This window comes from Phaenicophaeus curvirostris, chromosome 21, assembly GCF_032191515.1.
Source record: "Phaenicophaeus curvirostris isolate KB17595 chromosome 21, BPBGC_Pcur_1.0, whole genome shotgun sequence".
Lineage (NCBI taxonomy): Eukaryota > Metazoa > Chordata > Aves > Cuculiformes > Cuculidae > Phaenicophaeus > Phaenicophaeus curvirostris.
In genome coordinates, this window is record NC_091412.1 from 11362684 (window position 1) to 11387274 (window position 24591).

General features: G+C 46.7%; 2 protein-coding genes across 6 annotated transcripts in view; one reads left to right on the forward strand and one right to left on the reverse strand.

Moving 5' to 3' along the window:
* Nucleotides 1–1379: 1379 nt before the first annotated feature.
* On the reverse strand, nucleotides 1380–4388 carry IFT22 (intraflagellar transport 22). Of its 2 annotated transcripts, none has more exons than XM_069873739.1 (5): nucleotides 4328–4388; nucleotides 3963–4042; nucleotides 3746–3832; nucleotides 2897–3099; nucleotides 1380–2391 (listed from the first exon to the last, which is right to left on the reverse strand). In XM_069873739.1, the coding sequence occupies exons 1-5, from the start codon at nucleotides 4364–4366 to the stop codon at nucleotides 2243–2245; spliced, it is 558 nt and encodes a 185-aa protein (XP_069729840.1). In that variant the 5' UTR covers nucleotides 4367–4388; the 3' UTR covers nucleotides 1380–2242. The 2 variants fall into 2 exon arrangements, with proteins under 2 accessions (XP_069729840.1, XP_069729841.1); XM_069873740.1 differs by having other exon boundaries at nucleotides 4352–4368.
* A 14933-nt stretch (nucleotides 4389–19321) lies between these two features.
* COL26A1 (collagen type XXVI alpha 1 chain) overlaps nucleotides 19322–24591 on the forward strand; it is a 114331-nt gene continuing 109061 nt past the window's right edge. For all 4 annotated transcript variants that reach the window (XM_069873817.1, XM_069873820.1, XM_069873821.1 and 1 more), the window contains exon 1: nucleotides 19322–19486. In XM_069873817.1, the coding sequence (XP_069729918.1) occupies nucleotides 19335–19486 (152 nt within the window). In that variant the 5' untranslated portion in view covers nucleotides 19322–19334. The remainder of the gene's footprint in view (nucleotides 19487–24591) is intronic.

Here is a 24591-nt window from a genome sequence, read left to right on the forward strand (position 1 = left end):
ACACTGGATTTATTAAGGCTGTATATTTTAAAACTTGGCTGCAGCACCATGCAGCTGGCAACAAGGAAAAACTCATCTGAGGCAGCACGTAAAAAACTTGTTCTCTAGTTAGACTGCGCATTCTCCAATAACTGCCTCCAACGGACCACCCTGCGACACTGATTGCAAACACATAAAGCCTGATTGTTTCAGAAGTCATATAAATAAAATGTAGATGTTGAAATACCAACCTCCCGCTATCCACCTCCAACCTTTTCTTTTCATCTCTTACTGCTTATTTTGCTTTTCTCTTTCCCGGTGTCCTTCCTCTCACTGAGGTTTTCTTTCAGTAATGCCCTTCTTTTCCTCTCAGAACTGAGCAGAGCTTTCAGCATTAATGGCAGAAGAGGAGCAGACAGAGAAACTTGCTGGGCAGCAAGTTCTGTGAGCACAGGAAGAACCCAAGAGCAGAACAGCGCAGGTTCCCTGTGTGTGTATAGAATCTCACCTGACCCACGCCCGGTAGCAACCTGAGCAAACCAGCGTGCCACTGGAATGGGGATTGCCTGGAATGGGGATTGCCTGGAGCAGAGCCCAGCACAGCGATCTGGGGTGTTATTTGTAGCCATTAGCTTCCAAGAGCTTCTGTTAATCTTTCACCTCTTATGCCTTTGTTTTAAATAAAAAGGTCTTAATAATCAAAGAGAAGAATTTGTACCCAGAGAAGTACAAATCCCAGCTGGGACAAGAGGCTTTCAGGACAGGCTACTCATTGCTCGGAGAAGAACAAACTATAAAACCAGGACAAATACCAGGCCGATTACCCTAGATTGCTGATAAACCCAGGCAGCTCTCCCTTCTGTTGGCTTGGACTAAAGCAGATCAGGTACTCTCTGGTTTATAAAATCCTTTCTGTAAGGGATGTTGCTAAAGGACAGAGGACAAGGCTCTCGTACAGACAGACCTGTAGCATGGCTGCGGCTCAAATAACAGCCATGTGGCATGGATATGCAATGAAACAGCATCTGTCAACTTCTGCTCTGTGGGTCAGACCGTTCTGAGATGCCACTGATCTCGTCCTGCACAAGGTGAGCTGCAGCACAAGGCGGAATGGGAGCTTCTCCAGGATTTCTGCACTTCCTGCCCCCAGCCCCTCTTTCCTTTACATTATCTTCTGCAAAGAAGCATGTCAGGATGGATATACGCTTCTGGTTTGCATTGGCTATTTCTTTGGCTGCCTGAGTGGGCGACAAGCTTTTGTAAACGTCTCTTATTGGAGCTAACGAATATGAAATGTACTACACATACACCACTGTTTTCCCTACTAAAAATTGAGCAGGTTGTTAAGAGTTCCACAAAACCATAGTTAATTTTCCCTTTGGAAACAAAAGGGATGCATTTTTAACATGGTTTTATTGCTTTAGTGCTGCATGTTACAAAAAATTGCCTGCTACAGCAAAACACATCAAGAAGAGGGAGGAGTGCAAACCAAACAGATAAGAACGTGAATTATGAAACCACTTATTTCAATGCAACAGGAAACAGCTTTTCCTCCTCAGGAGAAAGGAGAACATTTTTCCTCTATTGAGCCCCTGACACAGGTTAAAGTTTTGCACTACACTGAGATTTCAATTCTTTTCCTCACAGAGAGACCTAAACATAGTCCCCAAAACCACATCTGTTTGTTTGGAACAGAAGGAAAACCCAGTCCTGTGAAAGGCTGTAGGCTCCTCTGCCCTGCCAAAGGCTCTGAAACGCACCCTCTGCAGATGCTGGGCAGAAAGATAAGAACTTGGAACACAAAAGTGTGGATTCCACACCACGGCTACTTCTCAGATCTCTATGCCAAACAGTTTGTGCTGACTTCCAAAAGCGTAACTCCTCCAGGAACACCACTAGCACAAGCGCTTTTCTCAGATCCTTCAACAGGACACCACTAACTTTATGTTCTGTCAAGCTTTCCTCCATTAGTGCCTATAAAAGGGACTCTGACATGGAGAGGTGACCAATGCCTTTAGCCTTTGGTCCACACTAACCTATTCAACAATACCCTTCAGTCCCTCCAATGCCAAATGAGACCAAGGGGCAGCTAAAGTCTCACCCAGATTCCTGGATGTGCAGCCAGTTCATCTGATGTCAGCACTTGTCTTTTTCTGGTTAAGTCATAAATTATGCATTATTTTCTCTGAAGCATTCACAGGGTTCTGTAGCTTACAGAGTAATAATCATCCTTTTTCTTCCCTGTTCAGTATTTCTTTAACTATCATGAGATAATTGACATTTCTTCCTTCTCTCTGCTCTCATTTATGAAGGTGATGATGCTTCTGAAGTATTTAATAAATTCCATCCGAACATCTTCTGCATCTTCTTCCAAGTTGGAGTGTACTAGTTTTAGCTTGTTCAGCGGGTAAGCTGTGAAAGTAAATAAAAAATAATTAGCTATATTCCTTTTATAAAAAAACATTATCTCATGCTGAAGTCAATTGGAATTCAGCAGTACCCAGTGTTCACTAATTTTACGAGGAGGATTGTTAGCTCTGTATTTCAAAGGGCTCCTGTTCCTTTGATTGATAAATGCAGCCTTAAATGACCCGCAAAGTGTCAGTTAACAAAGATAAAATTCAATGCAACTGCTAGCAATGGTACAGACATCAAGAGTTCTAATTCCTGGCTCGGCTACTCACTCACTGGGTGACTTTACAGAAGTCACTCAGAGCTTTCTTGCTTTTACTTTCCCTTTTGTGTAATAGGAATATTGCTCACTTTCTAGATGAACTTTGAAACCCATTATTTTTGGTTTTGCACTCTAGTATTTTTGATTTAAATAAAAGCTGCGAGTCATAAGGTGTGACCGATTTTAAAGATAAACAGATCAATAAAAACTCTGAGTTACAGACAGAGTTTTCCACCCTCTTACCCAAGGACAGATCTTCTGTGCCCCCCACGCTGCCTGGCTTGTGATGTGCAATGAGGAGACACTGACTGTCGAGCAGCCGCTGCTGCTGCACGAAACACGAGTACCACGTTTCTATTTCCTTCAGGTGACTGGGCAGCTCAGGGTTGAAGACAATAACTACACCATGAGAGTCCTTCATCAGAGCTGGCCAGCACGTTTCAAACCTTGGAAAACAGGTGCATGGAAGACGGTGAGTAATAGCTGGAAAACACAAACGCTCTCAATCCCCCTGAAGTTTTCTTCTTCCCTTCTCAACAACACATTGCAGTACTTTTTCTTTATTATTCCATTAGTAATCTTACCAGTGCTTCATTCATCACATTCCAAATGTTTTGACTCACCCATTATGTTAGCTAGTCCCTTGATTTGCTGATAATGCAGTATTTGGGTAAATGCTCATTTAATTTTTCCCCCTAAAACCAGACCTGTTCAGTTCTCAATTCTATCTTTTGGAAATTAGGCCCTGATAATTTATGGATGTTGCTTGAAGCCCACTCATACTGACTTCAAGGAGATCAAGGCCATTACAGAGTAGGCCTGTCCTCTGCCCCTGAAAATTCTAGGAGCTATGGATTCCACTCTTCTACTAAGTCTTTATCCAAAACAAAGCTCGGTGTCAGCTAGGATCACAGCAGAGAATGCCTAATGTCAGATGATTTAGAGCAGAGAGCTATAAAATATACAATGAGATAAAGAGGTATGGATATTCCTTATCTCAAAACGATCATTGGTTTTAGGACTCAATATTTTGTGTAATCAGACTAATATGAATTACATAAACTGGAGGAAGGAACAACGGTGCTGGCTTACTTTTGATCACCACTGCAATCCCACAACTCGAACCGACACACTCCTCCCTTGCTGTTACCGTTCACGTTCACATCATACTCCAGGATCCTGTGGAGATGAGCAGATATTAGATGTGATACTACCCCACACAGCACCGCAACCGGAAAGCAGGACTTTCAGAGGGTCAGACAACTACCAGGGGGTTGGTCCAGCCAGCCCACCTCAAGGTTTCACTCACCTTACTCCCTGTGTCGGGCTGTAGCTGCCAATCCCTTCGATGCTCTCCGAAACAAAGTTTGCCAACACCGATTTTCCAGACTGGCAGAAAGCGGGAATGAGAGACACCCACGGGAATTTTTCCAACCCAAACCGTTCTACGAGTCTATGATTTTGCCACAAGCTCCCTTTGTGGTAAAACGGACCCGACCGCCCCCCCCTCAACTCCAGCGAGGCCCCCGGGGGTGCAGGCCCCCCAGCCGCCCTTCCCGAGGCCCTTGGGAGTGCAGAACACCCCCCCCCCCCCCAGCTCCAGTGAGGCCCCCGGGAGTGCAGGACCCCCCCTCCACACTCCAGCGAGGCCCCCGGGGGTGCCGCCCCCCTCACCTCTCGCGGCCCCACCAGCAGCACCTTGGCGCTCAGCATGGCGGCCGGCGGCGGCCCCGCTGCCCGGCAACGCGGGAGGCGGGAACCGCAGAGCGCGCGCTGCGATTGGCGGCGCCGCCGTCACGTGACGCGCAGGCGCCCTGCGCGAGGCGGCGGCCGGTGAGGCGGGAGCGGCCATTGGCGGGGCGGGGGCTCCGAGCCGCCTCAGCCTTGAACACCCCGGGGGTGGGGCAGGCACCGCTGCTCTGGGCAGCCTGGGGCAGGGCCCCCGCACTCTCACAGGGAAGAATTTCTTCCTAAGATCTCATCTCAGTCGTTCCCTTCCAATTTAAAGCCGTTCCCCTCGTCCTCTCCCTGCGCTCCCTCATCAAGAGCCCCTCCACAGCTTTCCTGCAGCCCCTTCAGCCCTGGAAGCTGCTCTAAGGTCTCCCAGAGCCTTCTGTTCGCCACGCTGAACCCATCTCCCTCAGCCCATCCTCGCAGCAGAGATGCTCCATTCCTCGCATCATCTCCATGGCCTCTGGACTCTCCAGCAGCTCCATGTCCCGGTTACGCTGGGGACTCAGAGCTGGACGCAGGGCTCCAGGTGGAGTCTCAGGGGAGCGGAGCAGAGGGGCAGAATCCTCTCTGTCCCTGCTGGCCACGCTGCTCTCGATAAAGCCCAGGACACTGTTGGCTTCTGGGCTGTGAGCACGAGTTGCCTGTGCTGATCTAAACCTCCCCTGACGCAAGTTGAGGCCATTTCTTCTCATCCCTTGTTGGCTGGAAAAAGAGGCCGGCACCCACCTCGCTAGAACCTCCTTTCAGGTAATTGAAGGCAGTGATAAGGTCTCCTCTCAGTCTGCTTTTCTTCTGGCTAAACAACCCCAGTTTGGGAAGTGCTGGCCTTGCCTTAAGTTTCAGCTTGGGAAGTGTCGGCTGAAGTTTCGTTGCCGTTTAACTGCAGATTCTCCTTGAAAGGACAATGAAGCAAGCTCTCAACGTTCCTCATTAAGTCTCATTAGGTGAAGCAAGAGGTTTTTTGCAATTGCATCCCATACAGAAAAAAACATCTGGCAAACAGATGTGGTGCTTCAGAGCTGTTAAGTGCCCAGGTACAAGAGCAGTTTTAGACAAGCTCTCAAAGAGGGCCTCTAGGCTCTACCATAATGTAAATGTTTATTACCAGTACTACTAATAAATGTGAAGCAGAATTGCTCTGCTCTCACTGAGGGGGAAGAGTCTTCCTTCACACTTAGACTTTGCTGCTTCTCTCCTTACACGGGGATAGTTCAGGATGGTTCGATGTGGCAATGCTATTGCACTCTTCACACAGGATTTTAAACTTAAGAAAACCTTTTGTTTCAGGCTGGTGGGACAGAAACCAATGAAAAAACAATGAAAAAATAGTTGTTGCACTGTATTTTCTGTATTTTTCATTTGTAAAGATCCACGTGTGATTCAGGACCAAATTCACAATGAACTGGGACAACTCACAGTTAATTTCTGCTGCTGTGTTGTTTTCTGTATTTTAGGTCTACAGACTTCTGAAGAAAAGGCAGAAAGGACGACCCAGGGAGAAGAAATTAGGACAGCCTCTCTGAGCTGGCATGTGTTATTACCTGCCATATCCACTAGCACACAAAGAGTAATGTGCTATAAAGGGTCCTATTGTGGACAGCAGCACAGAAGAGGGGAAAAAAGAATAAGAGGTAACTGAAACTGGGTAAAACTGGCTGTTTGTGCAGCTGCCCAGAAAGCAATCAGGATTAATTTTTAGATGAAGCGTAGGATAGGGTCTTTGTGTGTTTATATTAGCCACTGCAGAGTAGGGAGAGCCCAGCTGACTAAGGCTGCGATTGTGGATTTATTCGCATGATTTAGGGTTTTAAGTCACTTTAGAAAGAGGGAATTAAGCTGCCAAGCCACTTAGGGTGAAGTTTTCAAAGGCATAAGCTGCCAAGCCAGTCAGGGTGACGTTTTCAAAGGTCAAGTACATTTGATGTTATCAGCATCTGCCTTAGGCATATGGGTATGGTTATGTTGGTTACTGATGTATTGTTTGCTGCGTGCACACGTGTACAAATCAGCAAGGCTGTTTTGTTTCACTTATTTAAAACTCTTTGTTAGACTGCAGAGAGAGAAAACTCCAGCGGTGAGTGAACTGCTTCCAGACTAGACTGCTAGTGGTCTGCAAGTCTTGCATTTATTAGATGGCTGCTTTTCCACCATAATGTTTTGGTAGCAAGCATAAATGATCATCTCCAGATGATTCTCCATGGGCAGATCCTCCTTCTTCCTTCAGAAGCCAAAAGCAATTGCAGGCGATCAATAATATTTCAATAAAACTGTTCTTCAGTCCAGAAATATCTGTGAGAACTCAAACCATGAGACGTATTGAGTGCGGTATCAAGGCATGTGATGCTTGCTGCCTGGATTTCAGGTAAGAGGACTTTGCCTCCAAGTTAGAGGCCTGCAAGTTTTACTGGAAGCAGTAGTAAAACGTAGTGCCAGTCACCTTTCAGAACATACTTAATCGCTTGCAAATCATTCAGTCTTTTGGAGAACAGCATTTCAGGTTTGCATTCTACTTCATTTAACATGGCACATAAAAGTTTTCCTATCAAAACTACTCAAAAAATCTCTCATAACCTTTTGTGGCTCAGTACTTGCGCTTTGTTTAATACGCTGTAACGATGTTTCCAAACTTTGGAAAACATGCCCTAGAGCAGTCAAATCAAGTTGTGTGTGAAAATAAAGCCTTGGTTAGAAGTACAACCACATGGGGATGCTTAACCATGGGAATGAGTGCTTGGCCTGGTTGTTGTGCATGGCATGACACTTATTGTGTGTGCAGAAACAGCTTCCTAGTGGGTGCATGCGGCAACCTGCTTTACATCCTCTGCTTGTTTGTACTGGTTCATTTGGGGGCAGGGCATAAGTTACAAGAGTTGAAAGGCAGAAATACCCTTTTTGTGTATTGATGCCTGTTACTGAAAATTAAGGAGAAGATCAATTTTGTTGTGAACTCCAAGCTGATTGCTTAAGAAGCTCAGGGAAGAGATGTGTCTCTGAGGTTCCCGGTCTAGTGATTAAGTAAATGATGAAGGTCTGGATGAAGCGTGGCTGCCCTCTGGATAAAGTTTTGGTGGAGCTATGAGGAAGGGTGAAATGGAAGCAAGACTTTAAGGTGCATTGACAAGGGTGCAGTAGATAAAGAGCACTGCTGTTTCACTCAGAAGTGGCTGTTGAGGAGGGGTGAGCACCCAGTTCAGTCTGTCTCGCTCAGAAAACCTATTCTGGAATCAGTAGTAAAAGTTTGTGTGAAACCTGTTGCTTGGTTTATGCCAACAGATTCTCAAGGACTACTTTGATTTATCTGTGGTCTCAAAGTCCTTCCCAGAGGATATAAGGATCTTTATTGTTCTTCATAGATGGAGAAACAAAAGCAGAGAAAGGTTACCTGACTTGCCTCAGTAACCCACCCAGCTGCCTGCAGATCTAGGATTAATTAAAACGCTTCTAAGTTCCAGAGCATGCTGCAGCCATGGGGGGCAGACAACTCAGCGGCCAATGTATATTCCCTGACTAGTGGATGTGAAGTCAGTGAGACTTTAAGTGGCCCAGTTCCTAGTATGTACCTTCACCAAAGTCAGTGGGAGTTCCCAAGGGATGCATTTGCCTTACTCCATTTATGCGGTGATGGATAAGCAAAACATGAGGAGAAGCAACCAACCTCCAACACCACCAACACCAGCACCCCCAAGGAAAAACACCGGTTTCTGAGTCACAATACGTGAATCTAGAAGCAGGTTTTAGTTTCTGCAGCTTAAATCTTAACATACAGCTGCAGCTGATGTCTTATAGATTCCCTTTTGCTTATTCTGAAGCTGTTGCCCTGATCACGTTCCGTGGAGCAACAGTAACACCTAGTGGCTAAATGTACCGGGCTGTCACCTTCCTTCTGTCCTTCGCTTGGAGAAGAGCGGGCTGGAGGGGACACGGTGTGATTGACAGTTTTCATTGCAAGGCCAGGATCTCCCGGGATTTGCTGTTTTCCTTTCAGCCCCCCACCATGTTCTGTTTTCTATTAACAGTGGTAGATGAAATACGAAACTCTTCCTCCCACCCCCATCCCCTTCACTTTTCTGGCTCTTGGAGGAGGTTGTTCTAGTCCATCTTGATCTGTAGGTGGGTGGGCTGTGAGTGGCCGAGCCTATAGCTTCCAGCTTGGAGCACTCAGATTTCTGTAACGAATCCAAGCTTTTTTCTTGCTTTCTTTTTCTTTTTTTTTGTCTGAAAAGGATCAAGCCGATCATCTGATGGAGGTTGGTCACCTCAGTACATTTGATAATGTGGTGTTAACTTGCCTGCGTTAGGGCAGACCAAACCACCGTGCTCCGAGAAGCACCGTTTCCTAAGATGTGGTAGGCGGGATTGTTTGCCGTGATCTGCTGGGACTGCTAATTCATCAGAGAGGGACCTCTTAGAAAAACAGCACTTGGGAGAAAGAGCCCGCAGCTGTTTGTGTTGTTAGGAGAACCCTTCAGAGGGTCTTCTCACCCCCACCAGGGAAAGTTTCCAGTTTTCTATGGAGAAAAAACATTAAGCAAAGGTATTTCTGCTGAAGCCCAGATAATTTGCATTTGTAAATAAAGCCTCAACTCTGTGGGAATTCCAGTACTGAGACAGTATGGTCTTGTCGCATATATACTGTCTAATTTTAGCGCCCTGGTTTAGGTATTCTGAATCACCCATAGGAAGCATCTATTTAGGAGCCTTCACTGCCTGTTGACAGAGCCTGGACCCTTATGTTGTGCTGGGAGAGCTCTTTTGCACAACATAAACTTGAATCAGCACCCACTCAGAGAAGTCGCACCAGCTCCATCCACTTCCCCTGCTCTCTGTCTAGTTTCCTCCCAATTACCTGTTTAGATGGAGCAGATTCAACTGAAAATGAGTCTGATGCCTCTGGGGAAAAATCAGTCAGCTCCTGAACCTGCTCACTGCGTAACTGCCCAAACCCTGGGGTGACAGAAAGAAGGTGATGAGGGCCAGTGGGACACGGCCAAGTGGAACGAGGCTGGGACTATTTATTTCCGCTACTGTGCATCTGTACATGAATTGAAACGTGCATAGAGCCACACCCTTAGTCAGAATTTTGGTGTTCTCCACACCTGTTTGTGAGAGCATCAAAGAGAAACACAGCCTGGTGGTGAGAAATGAGAACTACTGTGCTGGAATGTGTTGGGCACTCTTAGAAGAGAGCAGAGTAGCCGTGTTGGGCTGGATGGAAAACCTGTCTTGATGTTGGGTAAAAATGGTTCCATGGGTGGTAGAGGAGGAGGTACCAGATGGCTGAAAACAAGACAGTCAAAAGGATAATTGTTATTTGTGATTCACAAGGGCTCATGGGACCTTTTTTATTAGACTTGTATGCTTTTTGTTTTGAATATAATATTTCAAAGTAAGTTTTGTTTCTTACTGACAGCTGTGGTGTCTGATGCCCCTCTTGGTCTGGAAAGCGCCTGCGTTTAGTAACATTGTCTGATCTATTCTTTCACTCAAGGCCAGATCTTCCATGACTTCATAGAGCGCGTGTTGTCTTTAGAGGGACTGTCATGCGGTCCTACAGGAGTGGAGATCTTACTGACAGGAAGATTTTGTTTTCTCTCATTCTCATCCTGTGCTTTGACTTATGTGTTAATCTGGGGTTTATGGCCAGACACGGGAGTTCCTTAACCCTGTGCTCCTTCCAGGCATTATGTTTCTGCTCACATCCTGGGCCAAATCAGCTGTCTTTTCAGATGGCTCACACTCATTTTCATTTAAGGCCCAATTACCCCTTGGCAGCATGCCGTTAGAGAGGGCAGATTTATACCAGTAATTAGTATGTTTTGGGGAGTCTGGAACAAGATCTCAAACCCTTCCTCCTTTGCTCAGGTGCCTGGGTGCAGTGATGGATGCTTAACTTTATGCCCTCAACCTAAAACTCTGTAGCCTGGCTAATTTTACCTCGGTTCCCTTTGAAACCTGGGAAAAGTAATGCATTAGTTTGCAGTGCCTGGAAACTTGGAAACTCCTCATTTAAACGGTCCTCCTTAATGTCTTACAGCTACATATATAGGAATGTGTGAGACTGGCTTGTTGATGGAATGTGGCCTGTCACTGCGGGCTTGCTGCGATTGAAGATCCTCACGTTTCTGCAGGTAAGGGTGGAATTAGAAGCAGCATGTTGGACTATGTAGTTTGAACACCATGAGGAATGTCTTGGAAACCTAAAAAGTGAAGCAGACAGAGGACTATAAAAGAGTTCATACTCTGTACAGATTGCTGATCATGTAGTATGAAGGAGTTCGTTATTTCATTGTTCTTCAATAATTTCAAAACTTAAATCTTCTGCTTTTGGTTTGGCCAGTGATGTTGTCTTGAGCTGGGCTGTAAAAATACTGTGCTTCACCTACGCACAGATTGTTATAGTTTTCATCTTAATTAGCCAGCTCTAGATTTAGATGGATTAATACAATCAGTCTTTCTTTCTTTTGCCATGGAAGTTCAGGAGTATAATCTGTCACTTGTGAGAACATAAAGAATTGGGCTGGAAGCATTCCAAACTCTTTACTGTAAGTGTTCAAAGATTTAATGGAGTCCTCAGTCATAAAATCTTTAATTTGAACTAGACCTTTAGATTCTCCATTCTTAAGTTCGCTATTTCAACATTGAGGGGATTTCCTGTTATCCAGGCATGTATGGAGGCCCTTTATTTCCCTCTGTGTGTGTTTTTTAATTCAAATCAAATGTAAATGTTAGTGGTTGATTGCACTTAACCTCCTTAGGTTCATATTTCTTATTTAATTGCATTACATTTTAAGGTTTAAGGCTATATATCTGCTGCTGCTAATAGCACACCATATTTTAATGAAGCTGTTATCTTCTGCAAATATAAACAGCACAGTGGAGATTGATTATACAGGATCTTTTGAAGAAACTGTATCTTGAAGCCATTTAAAATGAATAAACAAGCGAACAGTTTCAGTTAATGTAGTTCTTTACCTAACACAGCTTCAAAATGAAGGAAATGAATAGTGGGGTTATCAAGGCTGTTTGCTCTCCTCCTCCCCAGCCAGGAGCTGCCCCTCAGTCTGTCGCTAGCCACAACTGCTGGGTCGCTAGCCACAACTGCTGGGGTGCGTTGGAAGCTGCAGGGGTTCTCTGAGGTGCTCCAGGATTGCAGCACTGCTTTTCCCCAATGCTGCTCCCCTCCTCTGCAGGCTGGCCAGATTCCCTCTGCCCATTGTACAGCTCAGCTCTGGAAGTCTATTGTCAGTCAGTTCAGGGAAGAATCAGAACATGGAAAGTAATTATCTAGTTTTCTTGAAACATCTAATAAAAAGGTAAGTGATACTTAAGAGATTGTGTACACAGAATCTAGGACAAACCTCCCCTGCTCCCTAGAAAGGCAGCCAGCCGAATGCTTGGTTTTACTGCACAACAACACGTTGCCCTGCAGCTGGGGTGCTGCACTGGGCTTTCACAATCTTAGAGTGAAAGACATGAATTGAGCCAAAAACTGTTTTGCTGTGAGCCCCTTCTCTCCAGGCACACAGCAAGGCTGATAGTCTTGTCCTACCATTCCACCGCATACCAAAAATCTCCTTAGTCTGGTCAAAAGCTTTTATTTCTTTTTTTTGGGCAACAATCACTTTAAACATTTTATAGAATCTTGCAGACTCTATCATTTCCTTTCTGCCAAAAAAGAACAATTTATCTTTCTCTTTGGATTACATGTGAACTTGCTTCTTTTTTCTTCTTTCGTTATTTTTACTATTTATACCATATCATTTTTATTCCACTTCTGTTATCCTTACAATAGCCATGATATCCAAGAAAGTCCTAAACCCTGGGCTATAAAGGGAGGTACTGAGAGGTTGCCTGTTGGCTCTGATAGGTTGGGGAGTTCAACCAGGTTCTTCTGGATGTATCCTTGTGCCGAGACCCAGAGACATAAGAGGCTGTGAGCCAGTGAAACCCCAGAGGATTATTTAAGGATTGGTTTTGCATCTGTAGCGAGACTGATCTTCCTTAGGCAGCACAGAAAGCAGAGAGAGATGGAGAGCATTTCTTATGGTGAAAGAGAAATGTGTTCTATTGAGGAGCTGGAGATTTGCAAAGTATAATTTACTTGCTCCAGTTTAGGTCATTTAGAAATGGAAGTGAGGAGGGAAATACGCATGCTACCAGTTCAAGAAGGTGCTCAGGCTGAGCTTGTTTTACAGAACCCCCCAGAGGCCCTGGAAGAGAGGTGGATGTTGGATACCAGGCTCATTAGGTGTGGTATCCCTTGGTGACAACAGAGTACTCTGGGAATGCCTAAACCAGTGTTAGGGTAGATGGGCATAGCCAAGAAATATTTGGATCCAATTGCCTAGCAGTAACTTTAGCCTTTGATGCCTACAATGATTCTTTCATATTTAGCACCTTAGTTGCCTTTTTATTGCTTCCATGGAGGAATCTCTAGGCTTCAAGAGAGGAGATTAGGTAGAGAGCCAGCTAAAGAGCAGAACAGTGCCATTGAACAGTGCTGGGGTTTACTTAAGTGATTGCTCCCCTTAGGATGAACAGAACAAAATGTTCATAAAGGTGAATGGATAAATCTGGAGAATATTCCCTTAAATATCCCCCCGAGCTCTCGGCCTAACACGCAGCTGTAGGAAAAAGACCCCGACAACTGATCAGGATGTTGGGCTGCATTATGGTAAGAACAGGGTGTATATCAAAAAGCTGCTATTGTTATTACTTAAAACACTGGTGAGTTCTTGTTCAGAAGGCTCTTTTCAGTACTGCTCCCTCTACCTAAGAAGGTTATGATTAAGGGGATAAAGTGGGGAAAATGAGAATAATACTGTGCCTTTCAGCTCCGAGTTATAAAGCGAGACTGAAGAGCTTTGCTATTATCTTGTTTAAAAAGAGATCTTGCTGTGATTCCGTCACTGATTTTAAAATAATGAAGGGGATTAATCACATCGAAACAGACGAAGTCTATGAAAACACGAAGACTTAATATGAAAAATAGGATCTTGGGAAAAGAATGAAGACAGAGGAGGGAGAGGCTCATGTGAATGCTTCAGGAAATATGTAATGTCAGGAATCAGTGGGGTCCTGTGAATCGAGATGCACAGCGCTTTAGAGCGGGATACGGTGAAGACAGGACCGTAAGGAAGACACGGGGATGGCGGTTGGCTTGTGGCTGGCTGTTTGCCAGCGACACGGAGACTGAGAGCCGTGCCAGAGCTGGCTCCTGCGGCACAGGGGAAACAGAAGGTCCTGCAACTTGGGGGGCAAAGAGGGTGCAGGAAGGTGCTGGCTGGCAAGAAGTCTTTCAGGACAGATGGGTGGCAGGTAGGGAGTCTGTGGAACAAAGCAGAGGAGGGAAGAGGGAGAAAGCATACTGTATGAATCCACCTTAACTGCCCACACCTAAGGTGAAAATGCTGGAGGCAATTTCAGATCTTAGCTGGGCAGAAATGTGCTGTGGAGTTGGGGTCCCTGTGCAAGGGCTGCAGCGTAGTGGTTTTCTGCTTGCAGAACCATAGCCAGCTATGAGAGGGCTATGAAAGCCAGCTGAGAAAAGCTATTGTGGTTAGGCCTCATTGTCCAGGCCCACAGGGGAAGTTCCTAAGAGCTTTGAAAAAATCAATAAAAGCTGGGAAAATATGGATGGAACACATGGCTTTGCTGTATGGAGGAAAGGGAACTCTAGTCTCCCCACTTGCATCCCCCAGTTCTTCCATTCCTTGGCTCCACAGAGGGGGTGAGCCTGCTCCTTTTTATGGGGCTTGCACAGTACAGAAAGGGAGCTTGGGTGCCATTCCTTTTGGGTTGCTCAGGTCAGGCATTCTGGGGCCATGGGGAAGCAGAGAGAAGGAGGCGTTCAGGGTCAGAGTCCAAAACTGAGATGTCCTTTGGTCATGGAAATTGTTGCTTCTCTGAGACTCGGAGAGACTCCATGATTCAGGATGGATTTTCAAGTACCGCTGAATCTGGATATCCTATAGCCAGGGACTCCATGGGAAATAGCAGCCAGGTGCCTGGTAGCTCCTTCCACTGCATGTTACAAAGTACTTAATTTTGTCATAGAAGTTCAAGACTGTGGTCCAGTGAGTTTATAAGTTCAGTGTTTCTGTCCTGTAAAGCATCAAGCAAGCAGGCAGCCTTCAGTGCCTGAATGATGTTTAATGAACAGTTAATGAACAGGAACGTAGTTTGAGGATGCAGACGTGGAGAGAGACCTCCCAGTGTTTTCTTTAGTGATCTCAGTGATGGAAGAGGGAGCGTGCTTATTAAATCTGTAGATGAGGCAAAGCTGGAACTGAATGCAAGAACACTGGAAGGCAGGATTAAAATTTCAAGTGGTCTTGACTAATTTGTGATATGATCTGAATAAAATAAGATGAAACTCATTAAGGACAACTGCAGGGCACTGTGCTTTGGCAAGAATAATTTTAACAGCAAAGACGGGATGGGAAAAGTCAGCCTAGCAGTTCTGCAGAAAGAGTAGAGGATCCCAAACTAAACAGACTAACAATGACGTACAGATGTTAAAAAGGCAACTCCTCAGCAGGGCAGAGCTATCGTACCCAAATACAGGCTGTGGATACCACACTGTGCAATGGATGCAGAGCAACTGGGAAGTCCAGAGAACCCCAGGAAGAATCAGGACTGTGTAACCCACCGTCTATGGGGAAAGTCTGAAGGAGCTGGCATCGCTGTGCATCAAGAAGGCGAGGAGAGGTGATACAACATTTTAGAAGTACTTTGAGGAATTAAAAGACTGTTCACAGAGAGGAGGAATAGTTTTCTGCATCCATAATGGAGAAAGCAAGAGCTTAAATTGTGAATAAACAGACTGAGGCTGGATGTTAAGAAAATCTACCAATGCAGAGTGCAGAGCATTGCCATCTGTTTTCAGCTGAGTTTCTGTCTTGAGGTCTTTCAGAACAAAGCAGAAAAATTTGCACCAGCAACAATCCATGTATAATAGATCCTGGTTCTATCAGGGAGAAGGTAGAGGGATGAGACAACTCTTGCAGTCCTTCCTGGCTACCTCTGAACGTGTTTCTACTCTGGTAGGTTTGATTGCAATAGACCTGGTGTTATTTGTGCCTTGGTTTCATCGTACCTGTGTTAATCCCTATTGCAGTGCACTCTTGGTAAGTCTGATGGATCAAGGGTGTCCCCGCAAACTCCCTGTGCTCGTGTGGATCAGGGCTTCAGTACATGTCTGGTTGGGAGAATTTCTGCCTGACATCAAAGGTGACATCAGTTATTCAACCCAGGGCACAATAATGCTCAGAGCATGTGTAATTCCACTGGATGTTGTCATTGTCTTGCTGATCTCTTCAGTCATCATATTTCCATCTGCTGAATTATGTTTCAATTGGAGTTATTTTATCCCATATATTACTTTATAATACCCACACAAGTGCTTTGCTTGGGCAAAGTTCTCATCTAAGGTCAATGAATTTTGCTGAAGCTGTGACTTCTGGATCATTTCTTCTGCTGCATACAATATCCCTGTCTGTCATGTTTACTGTGTGCTAAACTGCTTGTGTAAGTGTGATTTTTTTTCAGTTCTATTCCTTTTTTAGTTCAGCTGTGCTTGATTTATTTCAGGTCAAATTAAAGAAATCTGCACACACTAGGTACCTCCTAGCTTCAAAGGAAAAACACTACAATCCCATAAAATTCTCAGTTTGGCTCAGGTTGGTTTGACTCCCCAGTAACAGATTGTTGTTGGTTGTTACAACAACCTTAGTAGTCTCATAATTTAATGTATAGTTTCAATTATAATAGAGATCTTGAACACTTACTGTTACTGAGCTCTTATCCATCTCTTCTCATTTTCCAAGGTTCCTTGACTGCTTTGTTACACCACAATGAAAATGGGCTCCTTAGGAAGCCAGAAGGGGGTTATCCAAATTACTTTTGGGTTCAGATGGTCTTATCAGTGACTTCTTTCTGACTTCAAAAGAACACTTCATCATTCTAAAGCTCCACAAGGTTTTATCAGCTAGAAGAAAGCTACTTTTCCTTTGGTCTCCTCTCAGTGTCCACATGAAATGTGCAGTCACACAATCCACGGGACAGGCCTTTCAGAATTTGTTTCTGGTGTCTCGTGTCCCAGGTGTGCCCAAAGGACTATGAAGCTGAAACGACGCCAGCCTGTGTGATGCCCCCTGTGCCCACCCAAGCCCAATGGATCCATCCCCTGATGTGGTTGCGTGGGGCTGGCATTTCCCAGGTGGTGAGCGGTGCCTGGGAGGGTGGCCCCGCTGCTTCCTGACAGCACAGTCAGGGGGGTCACTAAACTGAAAACCTGCCCTTTGCCTCTTTCCCATTTCCCCCTGTGCTTCCATCGTGGCTTTGCAGTAGGCACCTCCTACCTCTTCCACCTTGAAACCGAGTTGGTGAAATGCATCCAAATAATTTATTTAGCCCTGATTGCCTGGGCACATCTTTAATTAACGTGCTTATGCACAGGGATAAAAAGTGCAGCTTTGTATTTTGCAATACAGTATGTCTGGTTTGTAAGAACAGGACTGTTCAGATTTCAAGAGTTCTCTTCTCAAAGCTTGTCCCTCTGATAAATGGAATGAATTATGTTTTTGTTGGCCGCCTTTGTTACCTCCATCACTGTGTTTCCAATTTATCAACATAGTTTTGAGGAATTGTTAGAATATGTTGCACTCGTAAGCACCGTGGGGAGAAAAAATATTCATTTATTACTGCTATTGTGTTTGATTATATTGTGCGTATCCAAAGGACTAAAATGAAATGTCATTTTTAATTCTCCCCTTACAGTAGACAACATCACCCTTTCTTCTCTCTTTCCAAAAACAGCTTGGAAGTTAATTCTTCATTTTCATTTTAAATCAGCCATACAGAGAGGAAGCAAGTGTGCATTAGGGACAGGGCAGAAGGAATGGGAGTCTAGAGATCTGAGATCTATTTTTGGCTCTGCCTTTAGCTCTTTACAGTCTTGAGCAAAGTCATTTGACCTCTGGTCTCTAGTCTCTCAGTCCATGAAATAGGAAGAACATTTGCTTCCTACAGATGTCTCTAATGATTTGCCAGAATCATGTCTTGTCTAATCACCTGTGTTTAATATCTCCTAGGGTCCTGCAAAGTCAGTGAAGGCTGAAGCAGCAGATTTTGCATGCAGCTGAAAAATAAAATGGTCTTGGACAGTTAAGACTTGAAGGCTATGAAGAGCTTCTGAAGGGACTAACCAAGCCAGGAGGGCAGGTCAGAAAGCCACCAGAGCCATCTTGTGCTCTTAAATACTGATAAATTATCTATCCCAGCCTGTCAGGACAGAAAAGTTGGCACGTTTGGGACAAAAGGCTGAACCAGAGCCCCAGCACACAGCCTGGCTGCAATAAACTGCCTGGGGTGGGGGTCCAGCTGCACCCAGTTTGGCTGAGCTCTCACAGCTGAGGGGGATCACTCAGATTAAAGGGTGGGGCAGCTTTGAAAACTGCCAGGTGTTAGTGCCCTGCAGTTCTCTACTGCCCTGCTGGGAGAAGGATGTGTTTGTGGCACTTTGTAGTCCCAGTAAGATGGGAGATGAGAGAGTAAGACTCTTGTTTTATTGCGTTGGCAGACTGAGCAGAGGTTTCCTGAGCAAACTGGCTGAGGGGGTGAATGTTCTAGGGTGAGTTGATGGGAGCTGTGTGTTTTCTTATGGGTGGGAGCTGGGAAGGGAAGGGAAGAACTTCTTGCTGAGGGTAAGAGGGACTGAAAGGAGGGGTGCTCCAGCTGACCTGAGCCGGGCCTAGGGACAGAGAGCTCTGTTACCTCCACAGCTGCAGAAATGTGCCTCCTGCCTGGGACTAATTGGAATGCGTTGTCTAGAGGAGTCGTGGCTGCCCCATCCCTAGAGGTGTTCAAGGCCAGGTTGGATGGGACTTTGCTCACCCTGATCCAGTGGGATGTGTCCCTGCTCATGGCAGGGCGTGGGACTGAAGGGTCCTTTAAGGTTCTTTCGAACCCAGCCCACTCCATGACTCTGTTTCGTGACTGTCCAAGCTCAGGCCATGCTGGGCGCGAGGTGAGAGGGGTCTGTGCGAGGTGGTGGCAGAGGGAGTGCTTGTGTGATGCCAAACTGAGCAGCGTGTGCTGGAGCAGGGATGGCTTTCGCAGTGCTTCCTTTGCGAATGAAGAGTCCCACGTGAATTGTTTCTCTCTTACTTTCCGTAACTTCTGCAGTAGAATCGCAGCAGCCGGCGGCAGCTTTTTGGGCGCTTGGGGTGCGCTGCTAAGGGGCAGGGGGCTCGCCTCGAGGCGGCTCTCGGTGCTGGTGATGGGTCGGGGGTCCCCGGTTGCTCCGCGAGTCCCCGCGAGGCTGTCGGTGCGGGACCCCGGCCCGTGGCCCGGCAAGGGTTAACGCGGCTCCCACGCCCCCTTTGGCGGAGCCGAGCCAACCTCGCCGAGTTTGAAAAGGCATCCGGGGCTGGGGGAGCGCCCTGCGCCGGACCCGAGCTGCCCCGCACCCCGGGCACAGCGGCCGGGGCAGCCGGGCCGGCGTGAGGCTTCCCTCCGGGAGCGGGATTAGCCGGTCCCTGCATCCCAGCTCTCCCTCCGGGATCGGGAGCGGCGGTCCCTGCATCCCAGCTCTCCCTCCGGGAGCGGGATTAGCCGGTCCCTGCATCCCAGCTCTCCCTCCGGGAGCGGGATTAGCCGGTCCCTGCATCCCAGCTCTCCCTCCGGGAGCGGGATTAGCCGGTCCCTGCATCCCAGCTCTCCCTCCGGGAGCGAGTTTAGCCGGTCCCTGCATCCCAGCTCTCCCTCCGGGATCGGGATTAGCCGGTCCCTGCATCCCGGCTTTCCCTCTGGGATCAGGAGCGGCGGTCCCTGCATCCCAGCTCTCCCTCCGGGAGCGGGATTAGCCAGTGCCTGCATCCCGGCTTTTCCTCGGGATCGGCGGTCCCTGCATCCCGCGTTCCGTGGGAGGAGCAGCCCCGCAAAGATGCGGTTCGCGCTGCTCCTGTCCTGGTGCTGCTGCCTGCACGGATGCGCGCTCGGCACCGGTTTCCTTTATCAATTCCCAGCATCGACCCTGCAGCACAACTACCCGGAGCAGAGCTCGGGCTCGCCGGGCAGCGGCTTCGCCTCCCGCCGGTGAGTACGAGCGAGGGGCCGGCCAGGCTCCCCCCCTGCGGCAGCCGCGACCCCTCCTGCCCCCGGCTGGGGCTGCGAACCCTCCCGACCCCGGCGGTGCTGGAGCCCTCGGCGAGGAGAAGCTCCTTCGGCTCGACGAAGGACAGACCTTAATTACAGCTCTCTGGTCAAGAGCTGCCGCTTTCAAATAGCTACTTAGAACCAAACCTCCTACTCTGCTCCTCTGCCCCCATCCCAAACCAGTTGCTTATAAACTTCATGCATCTCGGCTGTGATTTACTGTATCGCCACTTCAGCAGAGCGAACGATTTGGGCTTCCTCCCCCTCTCTGCTTTCTCTGGGCATTTCTCTGGAGGTGAAACAGCTGCTTGGATGAATGAGCCGCGCTGTATGAAGTGTGAGAGCAGCTTAACCTGATTCCAGTTGTTCTTGAATTTCGCTTTTTTTTTTTTCCTTTCTATTCCCTTACATGGGGACTTGGGAATTTAATATTCAGGGCTCGTCCATCCTGTCTCTACCTCTTTTCCTCTGCTCTTGCTTATACCTCGTATGCATGAGTTAGTGCTGTGGAGGAGGGCTGAGGTTGGCCTGGGAGCTGGGTGAAGGCATCTCTCTACCCAGCAGACAGACATCGCTGTGGCACAGAGCGGGTTCTACCCTGGTGCCTTGCTCGGCTCTCGCATATGGAGCGTATTTCATCTCCGAATGGGGGTGGCTTTGTTTGCTCGCCTGTCAAACGGGCCTCAGTCTGTAGGGGGTGTGATGTTAAACTACAGTAACTGTCAAAGGGTTTGAAACAGCAGAAAATTATAGGAGAGTAATGGGATAAACCTATCCCAGCTGGATCTGTTCCAAGGTACCCCCTTCCCAAAGCATGAGCTGCAATGAGAACCACATGTCATTTGTCTTACATATCTATTAGCCTCCAGATCTTTGTTCGGAGCTACCACGCTTACATGAGCACGGGCTGCATCTCTGCTCACCAGAGTCCTTCCCTAGTTCACTCTCTTGCACAATTTTCCCGTGCCTCGGTTGTTTGGATAGCTGATGCATTGTTAGGGGAACGTGTCCCTCTCCAAGTCTATAAAGTTTTGTATAAAACCATCTAAAGCTGACTGAAACAATGATGTTGGGAAAGCTGCTGGCTTTTTTTTATTTTTATCCAGTGGAACTTTGCCATGTGAGAATCCCTGTTCTAGTGTAAAGCAGAGGGGGAACTAAACTGAAGGCAGGGAAAAAGCACTGGAGTGAGCTTTGAAATAAAAATTCAAGTGCTCAGTCAGATATTGCACATTGAAGCAATCTTTAAGTTTTAATTTCCTCTTGAGTGGTGGAGTCTTCTTGTTGGCAAACATCAAACAGCTTCACTTTCTGATGGGAAAATCTGCGTGTGGGAACTTACTCAGTCTCAGTGCCAGACCTTTTGGGTAGCGTCCTGCAGGGCATGGCTTCAGGTTTGGAAGGGCTGCGCTTTTCTGGGTTTAGTACAGTGCTGGAGGAGGTGACTCTGCTCTGGAGTCTGACGTTGAGCTATGTGGTCTGAAGCCTTTTTTTTGGGGGATCGAATCAGGCTGGTGTCAACTGTTTATATTCTTCAGTCTCCCTTTTGCATCTAAACAGGTGATTTCAGTAGCACAGAGTCATGTGCAGCTCTGTCACAGTGTAGCTTACTGGTCTCTGCCCCGAAGAGGCTGTGGGGGACAATGGTGGGTAGGTGGTTGCTGTCAATGGCACTATGCAGCCATTCTTGCTTTTCAGCAACCTTCCCAGCGAGTGCTCTAGCCAGTGACTTCCTGGCGCCTTACTTGGCTGATGAGATTTGGGAATAAGCAGGCCAGAACCTTGAAGTTACTCTTGTAGCTCCAGGTTTTGGAACTTGGAGCACATACTAATGTGATGCATTTCCTCCACCCAAGACATGCAGTGTTCCCGTAGTTGTCATCTTCTGTCCTTGCTCAGCAATGAAGGCATGATTGAACTGTTTGGGAATCTGCTATTGTTTTCTTTAATTAACTTGTCATAACTTAAACGTGCTCTCTGTGCTGCTTTGATGTGGGAAAGACATTTAAAGTGACATCAGCTTTCCTGTACTGCAGCTTGCCTGCCCCTGCTTGAAAAATCCTGGAGTGTTGATGCTTTCAGATGTTTAGGTGATGCTTGAAGTGTTTTGTCTCTTATTCCTTGAGGCTGGGAGTCTCCAAATAGGTCACTGGAGTGGCTGCTCCCAAGATGATGTCTGGGTGGATCAGCTATAGGTAGGTTCATTCTCTTCTGAACAGCTGTGGGAATTGTGCCCTGTTCTACTGCCGCATGTTTGCTGGGGTGGAACGACCCCTCCCTGGCCCCATTTGAAAGGCTGCGCACAATGTGTAGTGTAACGATCTCTAGCTTTGTAGATGAGGTTTTAGTGTTTTTAAGTAAGTGTGGGTCTCTTTATGTGATAGAAGCCTGTTCTTGATGTTAAAGGGTGATCTGTAAATCAGTAGGTTTCTTTACACAGGCTGCCAGAGCACTTTCAGAACATATCTGGAGCTTTCCTGAGAGTTCTGTTAATTCTCTCTACCAGAGAAAGATGGTTTGAACCCAACTTCAGCCCCAAATTCTAAACCTCTTGCAGCAGTGAGTGTGAAATATAAGACTGTACCTATTGGAGAATTGTGGTTCTCTTTCCTTTTACTGACATGATCTTGTGTTCCAAGTTATTCCCTCCATCACCTAATAGCCTGCTCACTGCCTGAGGTCTCTGCTTTGCTCTGGGCTGTGTGAGGATGTCAGGAAAAGAAATGGGGATTTGTGTCCTGCTGCGTCCTCTGCGCTGGTTCCCCTTTGAAGTGCCCTACTCAGGTACTCAGGAGGTCAGCAGGTCGTCAGCTCATCACCAAACCCTTGAACCATACGGTGTTTGGTTCCTGGACCCTGCAGCCGTATGATCTTCATCTGGCTTGTGGGGTTCAGTGCTGTACCTGCGCGGCATGATCAAAGTGGTGTAGTGGATAGTAATATAAGGACCAGCACTGTAATGGCTTTGAAATCCCAGCCACGCCTGCAGCTACTGCAGTAAATTGTATTCGTTTAGGAAATCTCCTACTGTCTTTCCAGCTGCTTGTGTGAATCATTTCCGCTCCTGGAGGTTTCCTTTACCAGCTCTAGGAAGGAAGAGAAAGCAGAGAGGCAAAGCAATGGGTGGCAATGAACTTGTGCTCCCCTTGGATAAATTAACAAATGCCTCTCTTTCAATAACCCTTATTTGTCCATTTTCTCGAAGCTGAGCTTGTGAGCACACTAAAATCCTGATCAAAATGTGCCAGGTTAGGAATGTCGCAGCTCTGCTTGGGGAGCAGTTCTGTGGCCCTGGGATCGTGGACTATTTACTCACATATTTGCTTTATGGGGCTGTGCCTGGGTAAAGGGGTTGGAAATGAAGAATGATTCAAGATAGCAATGAAAGACTGGAAGTGTAGGGTTTTTTAGGTCTGCTGGATTGGAATAACGGAGCAGTTACCCCTGCTCCCTCCTGCCCTAGACCTCTGCATGTCTGGAAACGTGATTGGTTTGTAAAGCACAGGCTGCCTCTCCTGTAGGGTGACACTAAAATTCACCCCTTCCTGCCGTGTGCTCTGAGCTCTCGGCTCCCTTTTAATTAGAGCTGTAGACAGTGCTTAAACTGACTTTTACAGGGGCATAAGGTTTATTTTGAGGCTTTGAGTGTAAAGCCAGCCAGCACAGCTTTGATACCACAAAGGCTCTATTAGCAAGTGTAGCTGCAAAAGTTACTTTTCACTTTTTTTTTATATGGTTAAAAAGTAAAGCTCCTGCTTAAGGTATTTATGTGCGTTGTGGTGCTGACTGGAGTTTAGTCCTCAACACTGCTACAGAAACTAACAAGGGTGGGACCTGTGATACTGTTCCATTTCTTTCTGTTCCTTCTCTCCTTTTATGGAAGAAACAATTATTTGTTGACCTGAAGTTTATTGCATGGAATAACCTGGTTGAGATGTTTTGTCTGGTTTTGATTAGTTTATTTTTTCCCCTCTTCTTGGAAATGAACAGATGGGCAAAGGGTGTGCTTGGATCCAAGTGCTGCCTGACCTGCTCCAAAAGAGTTGGATCTTTTTAAAAGGACCAACAAACAGGAAGCCATTTCAGGTTTGAAACTCTTATCTGGAAGATAAGATCTGCCACTTAAAATCCCAGCAGTTGATTTTTGAAAGCTCTTTGAAGATGAGAGGAGAAGGCATCTGTGAGCTGCTCTTCCGTAGGGCTCCCCCCAATCCCTCTGTAGCCTGCTGCCTGGAGAGCTGAGCAGGGCTGTCATTATCCTGCCTTCTTCCTTTGTGCTGAGCAAACAAACCAGCTGTCAAAGCTGTAAAGCTAATGTGAGGTACCATTACATTGAAATTCATGTCCAACCTTGACACCAGGTTGTGTAGTCAGATGCCTTTTTTATTGGTTCCAACTTTTTTGGCCCCTAGGAGGGGGATGGAAGTGATACTCTGCAGTATTTGCACTAGGTACAGCATGTGTTTGTTCAGATCATCTCTGAAATGCCAGTGCCATGAAATCATGAGGCAGGCGACCATCCCCCTGGATGTGGTCATGTAACCGAGTTGCACTGGAGTCTGTAGAGTTAACAGGTCTGGTCCTGGTTCTTCTGGATGCTCTTCTTTTTCTGGGGGGGGGGTGGGGCGCAGACAAAAAAGAAGGGACAGAGGAGTTGGTTTTGACTTTGCAGATGGACAAGACTCTTGATTCCTGCTTTCCCCTTTTCAGTAGAATAAAAAGACCAGGTACATGTGGTGGGAAGAGAGTGCCTCAGTAACTGCAGTGCAAGCAAAGGCCTTTTGAGAACTGTTTCATGTGAGGACAATTTTGGGGATGGACTCTGCAGAAGTGAGGAAGGGGGTCCAGCAAATGTTATCGCAGTATGGTTACTGGTCTTCTGTTCTCTGTGAGAAACTGGAATAGGACGCTCTTTTCCCTGCTGTTTAGGACAAAGAAAAGACACCAGCATAGGTGCTGAATGTGCTAAATGTTCCTGTTGCCCTGTCGTGATGACCTTGTGAGATGGAGCTGATCAGTTAAAGCACTGCACAAACCCTTCCCTC